This window comes from Hemitrygon akajei, chromosome 12 (assembly GCF_048418815.1).
Source record: "Hemitrygon akajei chromosome 12, sHemAka1.3, whole genome shotgun sequence".
NCBI lineage: Eukaryota > Metazoa > Chordata > Chondrichthyes > Myliobatiformes > Dasyatidae > Hemitrygon > Hemitrygon akajei.
Genome location: NC_133135.1, coordinates 41,953,145 through 41,974,941, shown reverse-complemented (window position 1 = coordinate 41,974,941; position 21,797 = coordinate 41,953,145). Strand labels below are relative to the sequence as shown.

Below are 21,797 nucleotides of genomic sequence, written 5' to 3'. Positions count from 1 at the left end.
CGTATCAACACTCCCCATTCGCTCATTATATTGCAAGTAGTCTACTTTCCTGTTATCCTCACCACGGTGGGTCACCTCAAAATTTTCACCTTATGTTCCATCGGCCATGTTCTCATCCATCCATTCGGTCCATATCCCCTTGGTGCCTCTTTGTATCCTCCTCTGTACTCAGAGTCCCACCTAATTTATCTTGTCCATAGCTTCACCTGGATATTCGGCAGATTTAAGGTCCAAGTAACATCAGAGAAAGTCCCATGTTAAATCAAAGCAAATCAGGATTTCAGATCTGGCAGCCTGAGAAGAATTAAGTGAAGCTTAATATCAAATGTATGATATATTCTCAAATATACAGGAATTCAAAGTCTGTTGTCAAACCCAGAAGTTTTCAATTTACCCCTGAACCTTGGTTTTGTGCTAAACAAACAAACCAAATTCAGTGAGATAAATGACTGAAAAAGTTCTGTGCAGAATGAGGAAGTATCAGTGGGAATTCTATGACCAGGCTTTGTGCCTTAACAATAACAAGCAAAATTCCCCTCTCATTCCCACTACTGGAATTATTCTATGCAGACATCAGTTGGGGTCACTTACCATATGGAATTTACCATATGTGATATTTCTATTCCTCACACATGTAGTTAATTCATACTGATACTGATAATTCATAGTGGAACACAATTTCAGGCTCACAAAAATCATCATATATTTATGATCAGCTTCTGTAACTTTGAATTTCTTAGGATCTAGTAGGTGACTGGAGGAGTACAAATGGGTGTGTGTGGCTTAGCATTACTGATCACACTAATACGAGGACCTCACATTTCTTATGTTCTACAGTATGTTCTAGTGGATTCAGTCCAGTACATCATGGATAAAGCCCTCCTAACCACTGAGCACATCTACATGAAGCACTGTCATAGAAAAGCAGTATCCATCATCAAGAATCCCCACCACCCGAGTCATGCTCTCTTCTTGCTGCTGTCACTAGGTAGAAGGTGCAAGATCCTCAGGACTCACACCACCAGGTTCAATAACAGTTACTACCCCTCAATCATAAGGCTCTTGAATAAAAGGGATAACTACACTCAACTTCTTTGGTCCATCATTGAAATATTCCCACAACCAATGATCATACTTTCAAGGACTCTTTGTCTCCTTATCATTATTTATTGATATTTATTTATATTTTCATTTGCACAGTTTGCTGTCTCCTGCACTCTGGTTGGCCTTTCATTGATCTTGGTTTAGTTAATTAATTTTTGTCTTTTGGTTTGCTGAGTATTCCCGCAAGATGATGAATGTCAGGGTTGTATATGGTGATATATATATATACACATGCACACGCACACACACACACGGATAATAAAATTTACTTTGAGCTTTTGAACTTTCATATTGTTTGTGTAGCTAGATCTGGATCCTGACCTTCCTGTCAGATTGCTGGCAGGTGGTAAGAGTGGACTCCCTCACCTCTGCTCCTCTGACCCTCTACACAGGTGTCCCTCAGGACTCTGTCTTAAGCCCCCTCCTTTACTCTCTGTATACCCATGGCTGTGTCATCACCCATAGCTCCAATCTGCTAACTAAATTTGCTGACAACACTACACTGGCCTAATCTCAAATAATAATGAGGTAGTTTACAGAGAGGAAGTCATCACCCTGACACAGTGGTGTCAAGAAAACAACCACTCCCTCAATGTCACAAAAACAAAGGAGCTGGTTGTGGACTACAGGAGGAATCGAGACAGACTAATAGTATCAATGGATCTGGGATTGAGAAGGTTAACAACTTTAAGTTCCTCGGCATAAGCATCATCAAGTATCTTACATGGTCTAAATGTACCAGCTGTGTGGTGAAAAAGGCACAACAGCGCTTCTGTCACCTCAGACAGTTGAAGAAGTTTGATATGGCCTCCCCCAAATTCTAAGAGCTTTGAACCTCAATAGGACCATGATTGAGAGCACCCTGACTGGCTCCATCACTACCTGATATGGGAACTGTAGTTTGCTCAATCGCAGGACTCTGCAGAGAGTGGTGTGGACAGCCCAGCGCGTCTGTAGATGTGAACTTCCCATGATTCAGGACATTTACAAAGACAAGTGTATAAAAAGGGCCCGAAGGATCATTGGGGACCTAAGTCACCCCAACCACAACCTTTTCCAGCTGCTACCCTTTGGGAAATGGTACCGCAGCATAAAAGCCAGGACCAACAGGTTCTGGGACAGCTTCTTCCACCAGGCCATCAGACTGCTTAATTCATGCTGACACAACTGTATTTCTATGTTATATTGACTATCCTGTTGTACATAATAGTTATGAGGGATGATTGATGTTCAATCATTTGAGTACAATTGAAAAGGAAAAAAGGAGTCAATTTTAGAAAACCTAGCACATTTATTTTTCAACATAGTCCCCTCCTGCATTTACACACAGTCCAGCGGCCATGGAACATACGGATCTTGGACCTCCAGAAAGTGTCCACAGCAGGGGTGATTGATAAGTTTGTGGCCTAAGGTAGAAGGAGATGAGTTATACAGCTCTTGTTACATGCACATGCAGGTCAACTCTTTGAGTGATTATGCAGAAAATTTGAAGTTAATAACTCATCAGTTAATAACTCATCAAGGGTGATTGATAAGTTTGTAGCCTAAGGTAGACGGAGATGAGTTATTAACTTCAAACTTTCTGCATAATCACTGAAACAGTTGAACTGCATGTGCGTGTAACGAGAGCTGTATAACTCATCTCCTTCTACCTTAGGCCACAAACATATCAATCACCCCTGCTCTGGACACTTTCTGGAGGTCCAAGATCCATATGCTCCACGACCGCTGGACTAAGTGTGTAAATGTAGGAGGGGAGGAGGTTGAAAAAATAAATATGCTAGGTTTTCTAAAATTGATTCCTTCTACTTTAGGCCACGAACTTATCAATCACCCCTCGTATTATAAATTACTATAATTGCATATTGCACATTTGAGCAGAGACATAATGTAAAGATTTTTACTCATGTATGTAAAGGATGTAGGTAATAAAGTCAATTCAATTCTTTTCAATTGTTTATGCTCAATATTTTTATAAAATCATACATTGTGATTACTTAGTAGCACTTTTGCTGCATTCATTTAAAACTCCAATTTCACAAATGGGACAAATCGTCCTCAGTCTGTGCAGGAGGGAGCTAGAGTGTTCACAAACGTCAATAAACCTGGAAGCCAATCACTTATTCCATGAGAAAAATGATTGAATGAAGGTAAAAATAAGGGCAAAATGCAATTTCAAATTAACTGATACAAGGTTAGCGGTTTGGGGAAATAATTAAAAATGACAAATTTTCAAAAGTCTCCAAAGGTTGTTCTTGCACGTCGGTATCATAGTTACTGGAGTGAAGAGAATTAGAATAAAATTACATAATTGTATTTAATCCCTAGAGATGACTAATTGAAAAGGAGTTATTGGTGTTAACGGGCTATGCACCTTCTCATTCTGAACTTGCACATCTTATGACAGATAGCTAAAGTGTCAATGTGAGGAATTACCTCATTTCACATCGTCTCAGTGGTGGACAACAGTTGCGCTCTGAGTCCATTGCCAGCACCAGCAGGTAGTTTAAGAATTCTGTATCACACATCATTTCATTTTAGATATTTTCCTGCCTTAGGGCTCCCGGCAGGTTGTTTTTTGCAAGTACTGGTGATATATCAAAAACTACTCAAAGCCAAATGTCAAAGTCGACTTTATTGTCACATGCTGGAGTACTTTTATGCATTGGTGCAATGAGAAAGTAATGCAGCAGCATCGCAGGCACAGAGCAGCAGATAAGCAGCATTCAGAAGAAAAGCATAAGTTATACATGAATTATATATAATGTTTACAAGAAACAGTGCAATTCGAACAAAAAAGAACATATTACCATCCCACTAGCCTGCACGTCCAGCTCATAATTCTCAGTAACTTCCACCATCTCCAACAGGATCCCATCACCAAGCACATCTTTCCCTCCCTCCCGCTGTCCTCTTTCCACAGAGATAACTCCCTACACAACTTCCTTGTCCATTCATCCCTCCCCACTGATCTCCCTCCTGGGACTTATCCTTACAGGTGGAACAAGTTCCACATCTCCTCCCTCACTACTATTCAGGGCCAAAGCAGTCTTTCGAGGTGAGGTAACACTTCACCTGTGAGTCTGCTGGGGTCATTTGCTGTATCCAGTGCCCTGGGGTGACCTCCTGTATATCGCTGAAATCTGACATGGACTGGGAGACCGCTTCACTGTGCACTATGTTCTGTCCACTAGAAAAAGCGATATCTCCCAGAGGCCGCCCATTTAAATTCCACATGCCATTCCCATTCCGACGTGCCAGTCCATGGCCTCCTCTACTGTCGCATTAAGGCCACACACAAGCTGGAGGAGCAACACCTTATATTCTGTCATGGTAGCCTCCAACCTGATGTCATGAGCATCGAATTCTCAAACTTCTGGCAATTTCCCCCTCCCCCACCCTTCATTATTCCCCATTCCCAGTACTCTGTCTCTCCTTGTCTCCTTGGCTGCCCATCAGCTCCCTCTGGTGCTCCCCCTCATTCCCTTTTTTCCTACGGTCTTCTACCCTCTCTTGTCAGATTCCACCTTCTCCAGCCCTTTATCACTTTCACCAATCAACCTCCCAGTTCTTTACTTCACCCCTCCCACTCTCCCAATTTCACCTATCACCTAACATCTTGTGGTTCTTCTTCCCTTTCCCCCTCATCCTCTTACTCTGACTTCTCACCTCTTTTTCCAGTCCTGATGGAGGGTCTCAGCCTGAAACATCGATTGTTCACTCTTTTCCATAGATCCTGAGTTCCTCCAGCATTTTGTGTGTGTTGCTTGGATTTCCAGCATCTGCAGATTTTCTCTTGTTTGTGATACAAAGGAAAGTCCATTTGTACTGCATAGTGGTCAAAGTGGTCTTTGGGAAAATGATGAGTAACTACACTTACTAATTTATGGGGAATTGAAGAACATGTATGGTACACAGTACGCAATCATGAAGTTTTACTTGAGGTAACACATGACATATGTCTCAACGTCATACAATCTATTTTATTCAGAAACCCAGAATGCTGATGAGTGTGTCCAACAAATCAGAAGAATTGTGGAATCTCCCAGCATGCCTCTGCCACACTGCCTTATCCTGCAGCACCTAGTGAAGCACTTTTGTAAGGTGTGTCAGTATGAAGGTGCAAACCGTCTCACACCAAGGCTTCTGGGCGAAATCTTCAGTGATGTCTTGTTTAGGCATTCACTATCAAGGTAAATGATATTAGAAATAACTTGTAAGAAATGAATCCTTTTTCTTGTATTTTTTAATATACCAAACTGTGCATAAAAGCCATTTACCAGTCAATACACTGAATATTTAAAACAAATTAGCTTTAGGAAATTATCAGTTTAACCTAAAAGCATGACTATATCCTTATGAACCAAAGCAGGCCACTTGTATGCAGACAACAGAGCAAGGTGTTGGCTATATGGAGTTTATGGTGATTATGCATTTTAATTTGATATGATTGTGAGATTCTGCCACATGGAATGTGGCATTTTTTCTAGATACCCTGAAATATATTTATAACTCCATAGTGGTTTCTTAGCACTAAGCTCCTGCAATAAATTCTCACCATAATAATACCTTTTGGAAGATTGTGAAAATAGTAAGAAAGAAGATTCAAGGAAGGAGTTTTATGGAGATTATGTATAAGTAGTGGTGCTGGCAGTAACTGTGCTGATATATTTGTGGTTGCAGTCTATTCTTACACCAGACAGAAACATAATCTCATGTTTATCTTGTGTCACATGAATTCACAATGAGATATTTTATTCCATTTTGAAATGGTTTATGAGATTGGTTCCTCATAGTTCTGTATTTTAATTGGTAGAAGGAAAACAAATCGACATGCCTTTTTTAATTGACTGTTTGGGATAGATCAGGGTTTATTTCACTGGATGAGTAGATCAAGTGCACTACTGTAGGTTAGAATGGTCCCCATTACAGTATAGTTCTGTGTGTTGTGTCTGATTGTAATAGAAACATAGAAAACCTACAGCACAATACAGGCTTTTCGGCCCACAAAGTTGTGCCGAACATGTCCCTACCTTAAAAATTACTAGGCTTACCCATAACCCTCTATTTCTAAGCTCGTGTATCTTAAGTCTCTTAAAAGACCCTATCATATCTGCCTGCACCACCGTTACCAACAGCCCATTCCACACACTCACCACTCTTTGAGTAAAAAACGTACTCCTGAAATCTCCTCTGTACCTACTCCCCAGCACCTTAAACCTGTGTCCTCTTGTGGCAACCATTTCAGCCCAGGGGAAAAGCCTCTGACACGATCAATGCTTCTTATCATCTAATACACCTCTAACAGTTCACCTCTCATCCTCCGTTGCTCCAAGGAGAAAAGGCCGAGTTCACTCAACCTGTTTTCATAAGGCATGCTCCCCAATCCAGGCAACATCCTTCTAAATCTCCTCTGCACCCTTTCTATGGCTTCCAAATCCTTCCTGTAGTGAGGCAACCAGACCTGTACATAGTACTCCAAGTGGGGTCTGACCAGGGTCCTATATAGCTGCAACATTACCTCTCGGCTCCTAAATTCATTTCCACGATTGATGAAGGCCAATACACTGTTCGCTTTCCTAACCACAGAGTCAACCTGTGCAGCTGCTTTGAGTGTCCTATGGACTCGGACCCCATGATCCCTCTGATCCTCCACACTACCCAATAGTCTTACCATTAATACTATATTCTGCCATCATATTTGACCTACCAAAATGAACCACCTCACACTTATCTGGGTTGAACTCCATCTGCCACTTCTCAGCCCAGTTTTGCATCCTATCAATGTCCCACTGTAACCTCTGACAGCCCTCCATACTATCCACAACACCTCCAACCTTTGTGTTATCAGCAAACTTACTAACCCATCCCTCCACTTCCTCATTCAGGTCATTTATAAAAATCATGAAGAGTAAGGGTCCCAGAACAGATCCCTGAGGCAAACCACTGGCCACCAAACTCCATGAAGAATATGACCCGTCTACTACCCCTCATTGATTTCTGCAGGCAAGCCAGTTCTGGATCCACAAAGCAATGTCCCCTTGGATCTCATGCTTCCTTACTTTCTCAATAAGCTTTGCATGGGGTACCTTATCAAATGCCTTGCTGAAATCCATATACACTACATCTACTGCTCTTCCTTCATCAATGTGTTTAGTCACATCCTCAAAAAATTCAATCAGGCTCGTAAGGCATGACCTGCCCTTGACAAAGCCATGCTGACTATTCCTAATCATATTATACCTCTCCAAATGTTCATAAATCCTGCCTCTCGGGATCTTCTCCATTAACTTACCAACCACTGAGGTAAGACTCGCTGGTCTATAGTTTCCTGGGCTATCTCTACTCCCTTCCTTGAATAGGAAAACAACATCTGCAACCCTCCAATCCTCCGGAACCTCTCCCGTCCCCAAAGATGATGCATAGATCATTGCCAGAGGCTCAGCAATCTCCTCCCTCGTTTCCCACAGTAGACTGAGGTACATCTCATCCGGTCCCAGTGATATATCCAGCATGATGCTTTCCAAAAGCTCCAGCACATCCTCTTTCTTAATATCTACACGCTCAAGCTTTTCAGTCTGCTGCAAGTCATCACTGCAATCAACAAGATCCTTTTCCATAGTGAATACTGAAGTAAAGTATTCATTAAGTACCTCTTCAATTCCATACACACTTTCCCACATTATCATATAATGATAATGAGATGATGATGCAATCAGTGATAATGAGACCAACCTGTGTCCTAACAGACCACCTTTGGTTTAACAGTTACCTGTATTTTAGGTGACTTCAGCCACTGATAAAAGACAGGCTTCTGATGACATAAACTACAGTGATTTTAATTGAATAGAAAATTTCCTTCCTGACAGGGTATGAGATATTTCATAGTATCTTAATACCAAAAAAATTATCTACAGCAGTTGTGTAAAATGCTGAATAGCTGTTATGTTCCAGGTTATTGGAAATTTATAGTACCTTTAATCAAGTTTCTATAATTGGATCTTTATTTAATTAACTGAGAAATATGGGTGCTGGGCCAATATCCAGAGTGTAGAATATTATGAAGCTTGAACCATGTTGTTGAGAATACAAAGTAAATCAATGCTGAGGTTAACTTTTCAAAGCGTGTAATGGGTAGCAGAAATGGAAGGTGAGGATGGGTGGAAGAGGGAGATGGCAAGTCATTTATCAGATTTTTATTTGGTATATTTCCAGTTCCAATCTCACTTGTTTGACTGACAAGTTAAAATTGGTGCAGCAATATTAAATAAATATTCTTCATTCCAGCAGTAAACCACCTCCAAACTTTTCAATGCAACTCTTTGTTGACCTGGCACATATCAGAGGACAACAAATCAAATGTACTTGTTTCATAGTCCAAGGCTGGCGCGTGATTATAAGCTTTTGTCAGCAAATCTGAAAAGGCAGAGGAAGCTGTAGAATAATGGGTCTATTTGAATTTCTCTCAGTGGCTTGCAGCATTACCATGTCGCGCTTTTGATTACTATTTATTAAACACTTCACTGTTCGGTAAATTGAAGTCAGTGGCAAGAATTTGTAGAATGCCTATGTCATGCCAATGTTGTAAATTGTGCTTGGAACTGACATTCTGCCAGGCTGAATGTATACAGAAATGTTAAATGCTTGTTATATTTGCTTCCAGTGCTGATGTGAATCCAGAGCTCCACGTTAAGATCATTGAGGCGCTTATCATGACGGGAGGCTTGGCTGAAATGCAAGTAGCACCAGGTAGGAAGCCAATATTCTTTTTCTGCGCTATGAAATCTCCTTGGCAGATTCTTTTTTTTTTCATCAACCAACATCATGAAGTATTTCTAAAAGTATCTTAGATAGCAACTAGTTACAATAGTCTCTTGTTGGCCTTTACATAGAATCCATTCAGATACAGAAGCTATTTTCAATATTTTTTTGGATTTCTTCAAGTTTGTCCGAACCACTGAAGTTTTTTCTAAGATGGTGCATGTGGGATCTTGACCTATTAAAGGAACACTGACTTTATGTGGAAATATTCATCAGATTGATTTTTATTTGAATGGTTTGGAAAAGGACGATGATTTGTTATGGTGGCATTTCACACATTCTGCATTTGAATGTATTTTGTCATTGTGTCATTGCATCAAGCTGAAATATATCTTATTTGCCCTATTATCTTTCTCAAACTACTTGGATGATTGAACTGGATCCAGGCATAAAGCAAGAGGAATAAATTACCATTTTGATTAGCTTGTAAAACAGTTTGATATGGTACTAACTCATGCCTTATAACTAATCATAGATCAGTTGTTCTTATGTCCAATTGATCTGTACTGAGTTAGTCTGAGGCTGATGAATACCCATGAAACTGTACCTTAACGGATCTTGGTGTCTGCTGGAAAATACAGGAAATACTGAGTCCTTTCACTTAGCAGGACACTTGTGTCTTCCAATTTGGATTTGAGTCAATCCCCATTGTCTTTAGCAAAGATTATCCAGTACAGTGCAAAGGTCCTAGGCCCCCTAGTATTTTTAATATGATTTCACATGATACGGCTTCCATAGAGCCCTGATCTCAGCATCGTCAAGGCTGTCTAGGATTACTTGGAGAGACAAAAGCAAGTGAGACAGCCAAAGTCTGCAGAAGAACTGTGGCAAGTTCTCCAAAATGGAACAACCATCAGCCAAGTTTCTTCTAAAACTGCATGACAGTATACCTCAGAGCATTGATGCAGTTCTAAAGGCAAAAGGTGGTCACACCAAGTATTGATTTGATTTAGTTTTTTGTTGTTTACTGTTCTTTGTAGTATTTTTTTGATATTTAGAAACTTTTCACTTCATTATTTTTGAAAGCATCTTTGCTTTATAGAAGTTTTTACATGTACCAAAGAATTTTGCACAGTACTGTTTATCTCTGAAATAAGCATAGTGTCCGTCTTATGTTGGGGGCATTGTTGTATGAGGAGTGAAATTGTGCTTCTGAAAGGAATAAAGCAGAGCCTGCCTGATGAAAAGGAATATTTTCTCTATTATACATTTTAATTTCTGAAATTACAGCTATGTCTGCTTAAGTATATTGAGAGCTGTGTATTCTATTGTCTCCATTCCCAGAGACAAAATTGGATGGCACTCGTTCACTTTTATATGATAATTCTTAATTGAAAAATCATTTGAGTTGCTATTACCTACTGGCTGCTGGCTTTGTTCTGCAGATGGCCAATTAAGACTAAAGCAATTTGTAGTTAATTGATAAATGAATTTTGTTCAGGCACTTATTACTGTAGCTAGAAACTGCAGACACCCTTGTATTATTAAGTTTACATTTGATTGGTGGCTTTATTTATTTTGAGAAATACATCTTCCCCTTTGATTTTGTTGATCAAAGTACAAAGGGCACTTCGTGTATTCTGCTTCCAGTTTATTAGTCATTTAGAGTTCATCATGGGAAAGGTGGGAGGCTGTGTCAGAGATAAAAGAGATTGTATATGGTTATCTTTAGGAATGATAACTCAGAGCTTGTGTTATTTGAGTCTTGTGAAAGGATCCCGTTTGTTTGTTGTGTGATGTGGGAGGAATAGCTAAATGCCATGATCTATTTTAGTTGGCTGTATTTGCCTCATATTTTATGGGACTGAGCACTCAGATTATTTTTTGTATTTCATGAACCTGCTTTGTTAATATACAGCCCAAGAGTCAGTTTAATGGAACACCAATTGTATTCCTTTCTGGAGTTTACAGGATCTAGAAGAAATTCTATGACAGAACAAAGAAACTAAATGTACCTATAAGATTTATCCCTTCATACAATCTATTGTATTATGTACTGTACTTGATTTTAGAGGGCAATGCTGTGTTACAGGAATTGAATTGAATTGACTTTATTATGTATATTCTTCATATACATGAGGAGTAAAAATCTTTATGTTATGTCTCCATCTAAGTGTGCAATGTGCAGTTTACAGTAATTTATAATAAATAGTATGTAACTGGATAGTCAATATAACATATAAATACAATTGTATCAGCATGAATTAATCAGTCTGATGGCCTGGTGGAAGAAACTGTCCCAGAGCCTGTTGGTCCTGGCTTTTATGCTGCGGTACCATTTCCCAAAGGGTAGCAGCTGGAAAAGGTTGTGGTTGGGATGACTTAGGTCCCCAATGATCCTTTGGGCCCTTTTTACACACCTGTCTTTGTAAATGTCCTGAATAGTGGGAAGTTCACAGCTACAGATGCGCTGGGCTGTCCGCACCACTCTCTGCAGAGTCCTGCGATTGAGGGAAGTACAGTTCCCATACCAGGCGGTGATGCAGCCAGTCAGGATGCTCTCAATCATTCCCCTATAGGAAGTTCTTAGAATTTGGGAGGCCATACCAAACTTCTTCAACCATCTGAGGTGAAGGAGGCGCTGTTGTGCTTTATTCACCACACAGCCATAATGTACAGACCACGTGACATCCTCGGTGTTGTGTATGCCAGGGAACTTAAAGCTGTTCACCCTCTCAACCCCAGATCCATTGATGTCAATAGGGGTGAGCCTGTCTCCATTCCCCCTGTAGTCCACAACCAGGACTGTGTTTACAAGAGCCATGTTAGAGGCTGATTACAAGAATAATGATCTAAGATAAGCCCATGAACAAGAGGGAAAGATGCCCCTTGCTTCCACCATTATCATAATAATATAATTAGGATATTCAAAAAGTTTCCTCTGTCTATTCTGGAGACATCTATGGTAAAGTATAGAATAGATTTCCTAATGCCTTGTATTTATTGTGTGTTCCCAAGCAGGCACCTACAGGTGCTCTGTCATTTCTCACAAACATAAGAACCATGAAGTAGTCAAGCAGGGTAAAGAGAAAGAAGAAGAAAGAAAGTGAAATCAGGAGAGCTTTTTCTGAGTGTGCTGCAGGCAGAATCTGATATGTGGTGCAGACATTCCCACCAGAAAAGTACCACCTCCAACAAGAGAGAAACTGACGAGGCATTCAATGTCATGGCATTCACTGAATCCCCATCTTCAACATATTGTGAATTTTCATTGATGGAATGTGTAGTCAAGGTCTGGCAGTGCTCCCTCTCAACTGTAGGAAAAAATTTGTTCTTCATGTAATACTACAGATATAGTAGCCACCCAAGTATATCTCCCATTTTATCTGGAGAGCAAAATAGAGGGATATGATGCGCACATCTCCAGAGGAAAGGGGAAACAATGTACTGAATGGAGCACAATGAATCTTGGTCTGTCCCTTTGTGATCTTTGGATCAAGCTGTGCAGGAGCTCTGGGTTTACAAATACCGTATTATCTGATATTCTGTCTGCCTCTGGGACTGTGAAGGGTGGGCCCTGTTTGCATTTCAGTTGAACAGTGATAGTGAATCCTGTCAGGTGGTTCTCTGAACATTCAATCAAAAGTATTTGGCAGAATGGCTCATTAGCTGGTCTAAATTGAGCACCAAGACCATGCTTAGTTGCAAGTAAGAATCCTGATCAGCACCCCATCTCAACTCCCAGCGCTCTCTGTAAAACCCATTTCTCAATACCACTCCAACAGTCCTAAATGTGACTGCAGTGGGAAAGAGACATTCAGGGTGGGACATCAGCTCATCTCCTTCTGGAATATGCATCTGCTTCGAAGACCTGAAGTACCATCCTAAAGTTTTTACCATTTGTGCAAGACAGGACTCCCTGCATTTTGAGATATTTCCTGAAATTGAGAGAACAATCACCTGCTGAAAGACGTACCTTGGATCATCCCAAAGCTTGTTTATCTTTCCAATGCAAGTTTCTGTGGATAATGAAATGCACATTCCTGTGTCTGTGGCATGCTGAGGAATACACACGCATCAGGGAAAGGACACGGTTGTATTCTGTTCTGCACTCTGTGGTGCTGGAATTCTTGTTAAATACCCCTGAGACTTATTGCTTATGGAAGGGGGGGGGGGGGGGGGAGAGAGAGAGAGAGAGAGAGAGAGAGAGAGAGAGAGAGAGAATGAATAAAAAAGCATGCCAACGTGTCAGGAATGGAATGAGAAGTCTTGTACTGTGACTGATGCACTGTATTATTTACTTGCAACTTTTATGAACTACCGTAAGTGCATTTTGATAGAGAAAGTACTGCAGATCACTATTGAGCAGGAAATTATAAAATTAGCTCAGAAGTTGAGTGAATAGGGTGAGGGACAACCATTTACAAGCCATTCTCTGTCAAGTGGTAAATGTTATTAACTGAAGAGAAGAGAACCAGATCAATTCCTGCAGTTCCTTTGCACTCTCCATATAATACTCCATGGAATTTGTTGGAGGCAGCTTGTTGGGTTGATAAGGTGCCTTTGAGGCATCATAGATCAAGATCTCTGGTTGGGAGCAGTTTAATTTTGCACGGCAGGTATTGAGCTTCCACTGCCGCACATGGTTGTTGATTGACTTCTTCTGCAGTGGAAGGGGAGACCTGGCTGAGAGACACTTCTACACTGGAGGGTTATGGAGACTCAGTCAATACCTCAAGGTGGAGACTGATTTTTTTTTAGGTGGTGAGGAAATCAAGGGATATGAGGTTAATGTAGGAACATGGCACTGAGGTAAAAGATCAGTTATCATTTTATTGGATAGTGGAACAGGCACCTGTTCCTAATTCAAATACTCTCAGTAGCAAATGACCTTTGTTTAGCTTTCACAATGTTACTGCTATTATTACTGATAGTATTAAATATGGTCAAAAGCATGGGCACAGTAATTAAAATGGGTGGCCACTGGGAGATCCCACTTTTTCTGGCGGATGGAGCGTGGATGCTTGGCGAATCGGTCTCCCAATCTATGTCAGGTCTCACCAATGTACAGGAGGCCACACCGAGAGCACCAGATACAGTAGATGGCACCAACAGACCCACAGGTGAAGTGTCGCCTCTCCTGGAAGGTCTGTTTAGAGCCCTGAATGGTAGGAAGGCTTTTCACTTCACCCCTGCCCCTGCTTCCGATTTCACCTTTCACCTTTTGCTTCCTCCTCCCTTCCCCCCCACCTTCTAACTGTGACTCCTTATCTTTTTCCCTCCAGTCCTGATGATGGATCTCGGCCCAAAACATTGACTATATTCTTTTCCATAGATGCTGCCTGGCCTGCAGAGTTCACCCAGCATTTCGTGTGTGTTGCTTGAATTTCCAGCATCTGCAAATTTTCTCTTGTTCTTGATGTATGCTGGTTGCGTTGAGTCAGATAGTATGGAAGATAATGAGGATGGTATCATAAAGTTGAGCATTAGAGGATTTGAGCTGTACATCTTACAATGGGAAAACTCTTTTTCTTGATTTCTAATTTAACAACTTTATTGTAGCAACTATACTTGGCTACAAATAACACTGGTGTTCAACTAGCATAATCAAGTTTAACTTGGCTGCGAGAATCATAAAATGTATTTACCAAAGGTATATAATCTAGGCAAAACAAAGCTCATAATGATTTTGTTATAGTAGGGAAACTGTATTGTTTTCTTAATTTATTTGCCCAAGGCCAACATGATACACTCTCACAATTACAATAACTTTACTGAGCTGGTGACTATATATAGCACAATGTGAAATATAAACATTTCTATTAAACCCATGATATAATTTGAATAGTTTATTTTCCGAACGTAAACCTTTTTGGTTATATGAAAGATCACTGACTCTTTGCCTTAGTTTTATTGACCACTCCTGTTGATTGAAATGGGTCATATGAGGGTGAGAGGAGCTTCTTCACTTCCTTTTGAATTACAGAGGTGTAACGTGATCCTGTCCCCAAAGAATAATGGCTCCCTGATACAGTATATTTGCAGGAAGTAAATTGGAAGTGGCCATCCACGAGATGCGGTAAGGCTCTGTTATCAGGCTTGTGGCAGATTTAACACATACTAGTTCATCAGAAATATTGGTCAAATTGATATCAACCCAGGCACTCCCTCAGCACTGCCCATGTGCTGGCCTTAGGCTGTCTCTGAAGTGACAGTTAGCTAAACTTTCAATATGCATGATACTGCTGGCTAGCAGGAAAGGCAGAAAAGTTACCTTTTCTGCATAGGTTTCGGAATTGTATCTAGCGTTTTAAAACATATTTGGTGCTACACATAATTCTTTCCAAGTCAGAATAGGTTTTGAAAATTGCAGAGTTGAGCCCTTTCTGCAGTACGTATTTAGTTTTATTAGTTTTATTGCATCAAGGAACTCTTTGGTCTATAATGTATTTTCATGATTGTTAATACGCAGTTAAGCAACCATCTGGACTTTATAGCATGACAAACACATTATTTTTGACTGTGACTGTTGTACTGTGTGACAAAGGATCTTAAAAAAATTACAAAGGGGTTTCTATGTTATTATGTAGCAAAGTGCTAGTTTGGATGATTAAATGACAGAGGCCACGCTGTACTGCTGCTGTATTTTCCTGGAGCCCTTACAAAGGAGGGTCAGTACTGTTGCTGATGTCTACTGAAAAGAAGCCCACACTTTGCATGTATTGTTCTTCTGCAAATGTTAAATAGCATCTGGGATGTTGCTTCATGGATTGTGAATATTCAAACCAGACCTGCTGACTTTTTTGAACCGTTTTGCTGATGGCTCAGCGAGTTTGCTGAATAGCTAAGTTGGTTGGCGGCTAAGAAACCTCTCTCAGTACTGAGTCAGCTGATGTCAAGATGAAGCAGGAACAATGCCCTGGATTCCTGCAGATGACTGCTCTCCTGCTGTTGAGTGTGCACATGTAGTTGTCAGTTGAGAATAGGACCACTGTTGGCTGTTTTCCAACAATTATCTAAACATACACTTTTCTCGCCCAACATGCCCCCTGTTTCTCTCCCCCTCAACTTCAACCTCACAATCTCCTGGATGTTGACAATATTGCTCAGGATGTGAACTAGTAACCTATAGCACACATGAATTGGAGCCAGGTTCCAGATTTTTGCTTATCTGCTCCTCAGGGGATTTTAGTTGAGTGAGGAATTCAGTGGGAAAGAGTAATAAAATTGACATGTCATCATGCCTTATAGATATGCAACATTGCAGCTCAACCACAAACATTATTCCATTTCTCCAATAGTTTGAAATGGAAAAGTAAACCTTGGCTTTTATAAAAATATACGTGTAATCCTTTAACTCTTTGGGTGATAAACAACAAGGAAAATGTTTCAATCCTATAACTCAGTCTTGGTTGTTCTGGTAGCTTTATGAAACTACAACATAATGTATTAGGTGCTTTGGATTATCAGTCTAGTCCTAATGAAGGGTCTCTGCCTGGAATGCCAACTCTGTATTCCTTTCCATGCATGCTGTCTGATTTGCTGCGTTCCTCCAGCACTTTGTGTGTGTTACTCTGGATGTTGTGTTTTGTAACTTCAAAGCATTCACTAATTCAAATGAAGATACGGGAGTCCAAAATGCAGGTCTACTTTCAAGTTTATTTTAAACAAGGTGAACACGTAAAAATGTGGAAGCGTGGTGATGTATGCAATTGACGTATTTAGACATAAAACCCATAATAAGTTATTTAAACAAACAAGAATGCTTAATCAACCAATATACAAGTATATACAAGATTTATCAAATATTACTTAAATATTAAATACACAGCATTGGATTTCCAGCATCTGCAGAATCTCTTGTGTTTGGATTCTTGCTCTATCTTTCCATTAATTCTGAGTCGTTCCAACTATCTACTATTGTAATATGCATATTAGTATCTTCCACTAGTTAACTGTTGAAAATATTCATCATTTGGATGTCAGGGGTAAGTTTTTTGTGCAGAGAGTGGTGAGTGTGTGGAATGTGTTGCCAGTGACTCTGGTGGAGGTGGATGCGATAGGGTCTTTTAAGAGACCCCTGGATAGGTACATGGAGCTTAGAAAAATAGAGGGCTATGGGCAACCCTAGGTAATTTCTAAAGTACATGTACAGCAGAGCATTGTGGGCCGAAGGGCCTGTATTGTGCTGTAGGTTTCTGATGTTTCTGTTTTTAATTTCTTCATGATGAACAACCTTTCACATTGACCAGCAGAGAATATTTTCTTTTTTTTTGTTTTGCTGAAATCTTAAAAAAATTAATATTTCTAAAGCAAAATGATATTCAGATGTTCATACAAAATGGTCACAATCTTTACAGAATACCTCAGAGATTATTGTAATTATTATTCATATAAATTCTTACATTTCTTTAACAAGGTTGATTGCGCAAGTCAAGCATTTAGTTTGGCACACTGATCTGGCCCAATAAAATTGCAATTTTGCACCAAACTCTGACCAACTGCAAGCTTTATTTATTCAGATTTAATGTTTTATACATTCTATCATCATCAGATTTGCACATATTCTACAACAGAAATTATTTCTGAAAAGTTGGGAAAAAAACTAAACTTTGAACTTAAATGTGCAGCGACAGATGAAAGAGAGGTTCAAAAGTTTGAAAATATGCATTGATTATTTTATTTGTTTGGACAAGGTATATAAATGTGCTGAATTTGCCATTTGCATGAAGATATTGTCATATGATTTATGCATATTAGACATTTCTAATTTATTATATCAATAGCCAGTTATTCTAACACATCCTTGGCGATTTGACTCTCAATTGCCATGGGTATTTTATAATGAGAAACAGACACGTCTCCACTAAAAAAAACATTCACAGTTGGATTTTCAATAAGCCTTCTCTTGTTAGCCATGGTAATTGTAGACATAGCTGTTTCAAATGTGACAGTTTGACTCTCCACAGTGTCATGCCTAAAAGATAGGAAATCCAGCTCAGAGCTCAAACCAGGCAGGGTCATTGATGCATTTGCTAAAGAGAGAGGGAGGGCGAGCCCAGACAGTCAGTCAGCCCCTATCCAATGTCAAATGCAATTTGGGATGACTTTGCAGATGCTAGATGTGATTTATGAGGCTCTACTCCGAAACGGCTGGAGGAAATCGAATCTTTACCCATTTTCTGCACAGCTCAAGTGAGGAGATATTGGAAAAATGTATCTGAAGGGCACTGTCTTGAACTGGTTTAGAGCTTGGGAAGTTTATCAAAGAGCCTTTATCTGATCAAAGATCATTCACAAATGTCTGGGGACCAGGATGTGTCACTGGTGTATTGGATGACAAATACAAGAGTAAGGGGCTTGACATCAATTGTCCCTGTGGATTAAAAACGGGCGCAAAGCCAAACCTATGCCTGAACAATTAGGGGCCAGCTTAGATTTCCTGTTTATCTTTTCTGTAAGAGAGGTTAAGCTTTATTATAATGTTAATTTATTAGATTTTAACAAGAAAATCTTTTTCTGATGCATTCATTCAGTTAATTTCAATGTATTTATAGCCTTAAGGCTAAGTGTTAAAAGCATTAAACTTTAAACTGGTACAAGTTTGCTTTTACATACACAATCCTTGTAATATCTCGTATTTCCACCCGGTTTATTCACCAATAATAGAGCAATCAAAATTTGAAATTCTCAGAATGGAAAGGGTGCAAATATGTTTTGAGGGCTGGAAGAGGTTAAGATTTTAAGTGAAAATTTAAAGTTGAGGTATGGCTTAACCAGAAGTTAATATAGATCAGTAGGCAAGAGGATGCTAGGTAAATGGGACTTATATCTGAGTTCAGATAATTGGAACATAGTTATAAAAAAAAGGCCAAGAAAAGGGAGGGAATCAAGAATTGTATGCACCTGCTCTGCACAGACATTGATAGTACAATCCAAATGGGGAAACATCATACCTAAGGCATGGTTGCTCACTCTCTCCTATCTTGTCAGTGTGCCAAATAGAACGCTTTGCAAAGTGCATCAGGATGGATGTAGTCATTAAAGGAACATACCAAACAGTGGGAGCATTCAGAGTCAAAAGCTGCCTCTACATGGATAACGTCACTCTCATTTTGGAGAGCACGTTCATCATGTATGTGGGCAATATTTTGCCAAAGGCCAACTCCTCATTCGAGCTGACCAGGCAGGTTCACTATCCTGCACATGAGCAATGGTATCCCTGTGCAGTGCAAGGCTGTCAGAGGTTTTCTTGCTGGGTATAGAGCAAGTTTGGACCAGCATGATCACCTATCCAAGAATGGAATTGAACATGTTGATGATGATAAATGAGAAAATCTGCAGATGCTGGAAATCCAAGGAACACACAGAAAATGTTGGAGGAATTCAGCAGGCCAGGCAGCATCTATGGAAAAGAATATTGTCGATGTTTCGGGCTGAGACCCTTCAACAATTATATGTTCCTGGGTCCACCTAGTCCCACAGACCTGAGTACAACCCAGCCAGTAAGCCATTGTTTCTCAGAAGATTTATTACATTCCAGGATATGATGGAGATCAGTTCCTCTAAAGTCGGTTGCTGGTCCAGACTCTCCTGCTTGCTGTCATTCTAAATCTTCCTATAAGAGAACAGGAAGTTTCAGGAGGTGTGTCATCTATGACCTTTCTATGTGCAGACTGGCATAGAAGAAATCGCAGCTTGTCAGTATGTCCATGTGTCTGAATGTTACTGAGCCATCTTCTTCATAAGGGCTGTAGATTACAGTGCCCCCCTGCTTATTGGACAATGACCTAGGAGGATTCCAAGGCAAAGAACAAAGCTTTCTGGCTGTTCACCTCTTGGAATTCCTGTCTCACGTTCACCATGACCCTGTCTCCATGACTGCAGAAGTAAAAGATTTTGCAAATATATCCAGAGTTGACACAATCTTATAACCATATAACAATTACAGCACAGAAACAGGCCATCTCGGCCCTTCTAGTCCGTGCCAAACGCTTACTCTCACCTAGTCCCACTGATCTGCACTCAGCCCATAACCTTCCATTCCTTTCCTGTCCATATACCTGTCCAATTTTACTTTAAATGACAATACCGAACCTGCCTCTGCCACTTCTACTGGAAGCTCATTCCACACAGCTACCATTCTCTGAGTAAAGAAATTCCCCCTTGTGTTACCCTTAAACTTTTGCCCCCTAACTCTCAACTCATGTCCTCTTGTTTGAATCTCCCCTACTCTCAATGGAAAAAGCCTATCCACGTCAACTTTATCTATCCCCCTCATAATTTTAAATACCTCTATCAAGTCCCCCCTCAACCTTCTACGCTCCAAAGAATAAAGACCTAACTTGTTCAATCTTTCCCTGTAACTTAGGTGCATTCTAGTAAATTCAGGTAACATTCTAGTAAATCGTCTCTGTACTCTATTTTGTTGACATCTTTCCTATCATTCGGTGACCAGAACTGTACACAATAATCTTTTCGACCTTGCTTTCTGAACTGCTAAGTCAAGGAAGTAGATATAGCTAGTTGTAGTGATAATATAAACCTCAAATGTGAATGCTTGTTTGCTGTTTTTTATTATAAATGTTGACCTTTTGAGTCACCTGGGAAACCTCAAGGAAAACGATCCTATTGTTCTGCTATCCACAATGTGAAATAAGAGCAGGAAACAAAAATCATGTTTACTGTCATTCTGGAGCTCTTCAAGTTCAACATGATTTAACTTTTGATTGAACCAGACACACATTAGACTGAATTTACAAATTACATTATTCCTTCAAAGGTGGGCAATATATGCCTTGGACATTATGGCAATGCAAAGTACTCAAGCAGAATTATGTTCTATCTGATCTTCCAGCAATGGTTTTCCAGGCACCAAAATATGATGTGCCAATTGGAGAAGGCTATTTCTGATGGTTAACTAAGAGTTAGTTAATAAAAACACTCACACTTGGCCGGTATATCTAAAAAACAATTCTGTTGCTGTTGCAGGTCCACGCAAACCTCCTACAACTATTGACAAAGGTAGCTGGTTTGAAGTAGAAATAATAATACTGCACAAAATTCAAAACGTACTCTTCCTTGTAAATTCTATGTAAATGGGAATAACAGCCAGAATCACAAAACTACTTCTGGAAACACAAATACTATAAAGCTAGCTAGGAAAGTGCATCACAATAAGAAAAAAGAAGTGATTTATTAGCGATTAATAATGAGCTTTACTTGTCGTAGGTACATTGAAACATACAGTGAAATGCGTCCATTGCTTGAAATCAGATCAGTGAGTATTCTGCTGGGCAGTCCGCAAAAACGTTGTCACATTTCCGATGTCAACATACAGTAGTGTGCCCACAACTCAGTAACCCAAAATATACATTTGGCATAAAGAAAAGTAAAATGACCAGGTAATGACTTGTTTCGGCCAGCTGGCCGTCAGGAAACCAGGCTCCTATGATTTAGAACCCTTACGTCCCACTTCCTGATGGAGGCAAATCACAAAATGGTTAAAGCATGGAAGGAAGCAAGTTTAGGTGCAAAGTCCATATTGGCTCAATGCAAATGTGTCCCCGTTCTCACTCCACAATAGATAGAATTATTTATTTTTCTCTGCAGATGCATTTCCAGCTCCCTTTTCAATGCTACAATCAAATCTGCCTCCAGTCCAGAGCACAAACTGCTCCTATCTCTACATTAGCTGAATTAAAAGATTAGATTCCCTTTTTAAGGAAAGCATATCAATTCTACTTTTCTGTAAATAGAACTGTTCAAATGGTTCTAAAGCTGGAATAAGTCATACTGTTGTAGCAGAGCTCTTCTCTGCATCTTGTCTGTGTTGCAATTGACCTGGGGTGCTTGACCTGAATTCTAAAAGTAGAAAACATTTCCATTCTGCCATTGCTCACCCTGGTGAGCAGAGTAATTTATTGAAAGTC

General features: G+C 40.0%; 1 protein-coding gene across 2 annotated transcripts in view; it reads left to right on the top strand.

Moving 5' to 3' along the window:
- pik3r3b (phosphoinositide-3-kinase, regulatory subunit 3b (gamma)) overlaps positions 1–21,797 on the top strand; it is a 577,180-nt gene that overhangs the window by 333,099 nt on the left and 222,284 nt on the right. For both annotated transcript variants that reach the window (XM_073062975.1, XM_073062974.1), the window contains exons 6-7: positions 5,096–5,297; positions 8,768–8,853. In XM_073062975.1, the coding sequence (XP_072919076.1) occupies positions 5,096–5,297; positions 8,768–8,853 (288 nt within the window). The remainder of the gene's footprint in view (positions 1–5,095; positions 5,298–8,767; positions 8,854–21,797) is intronic.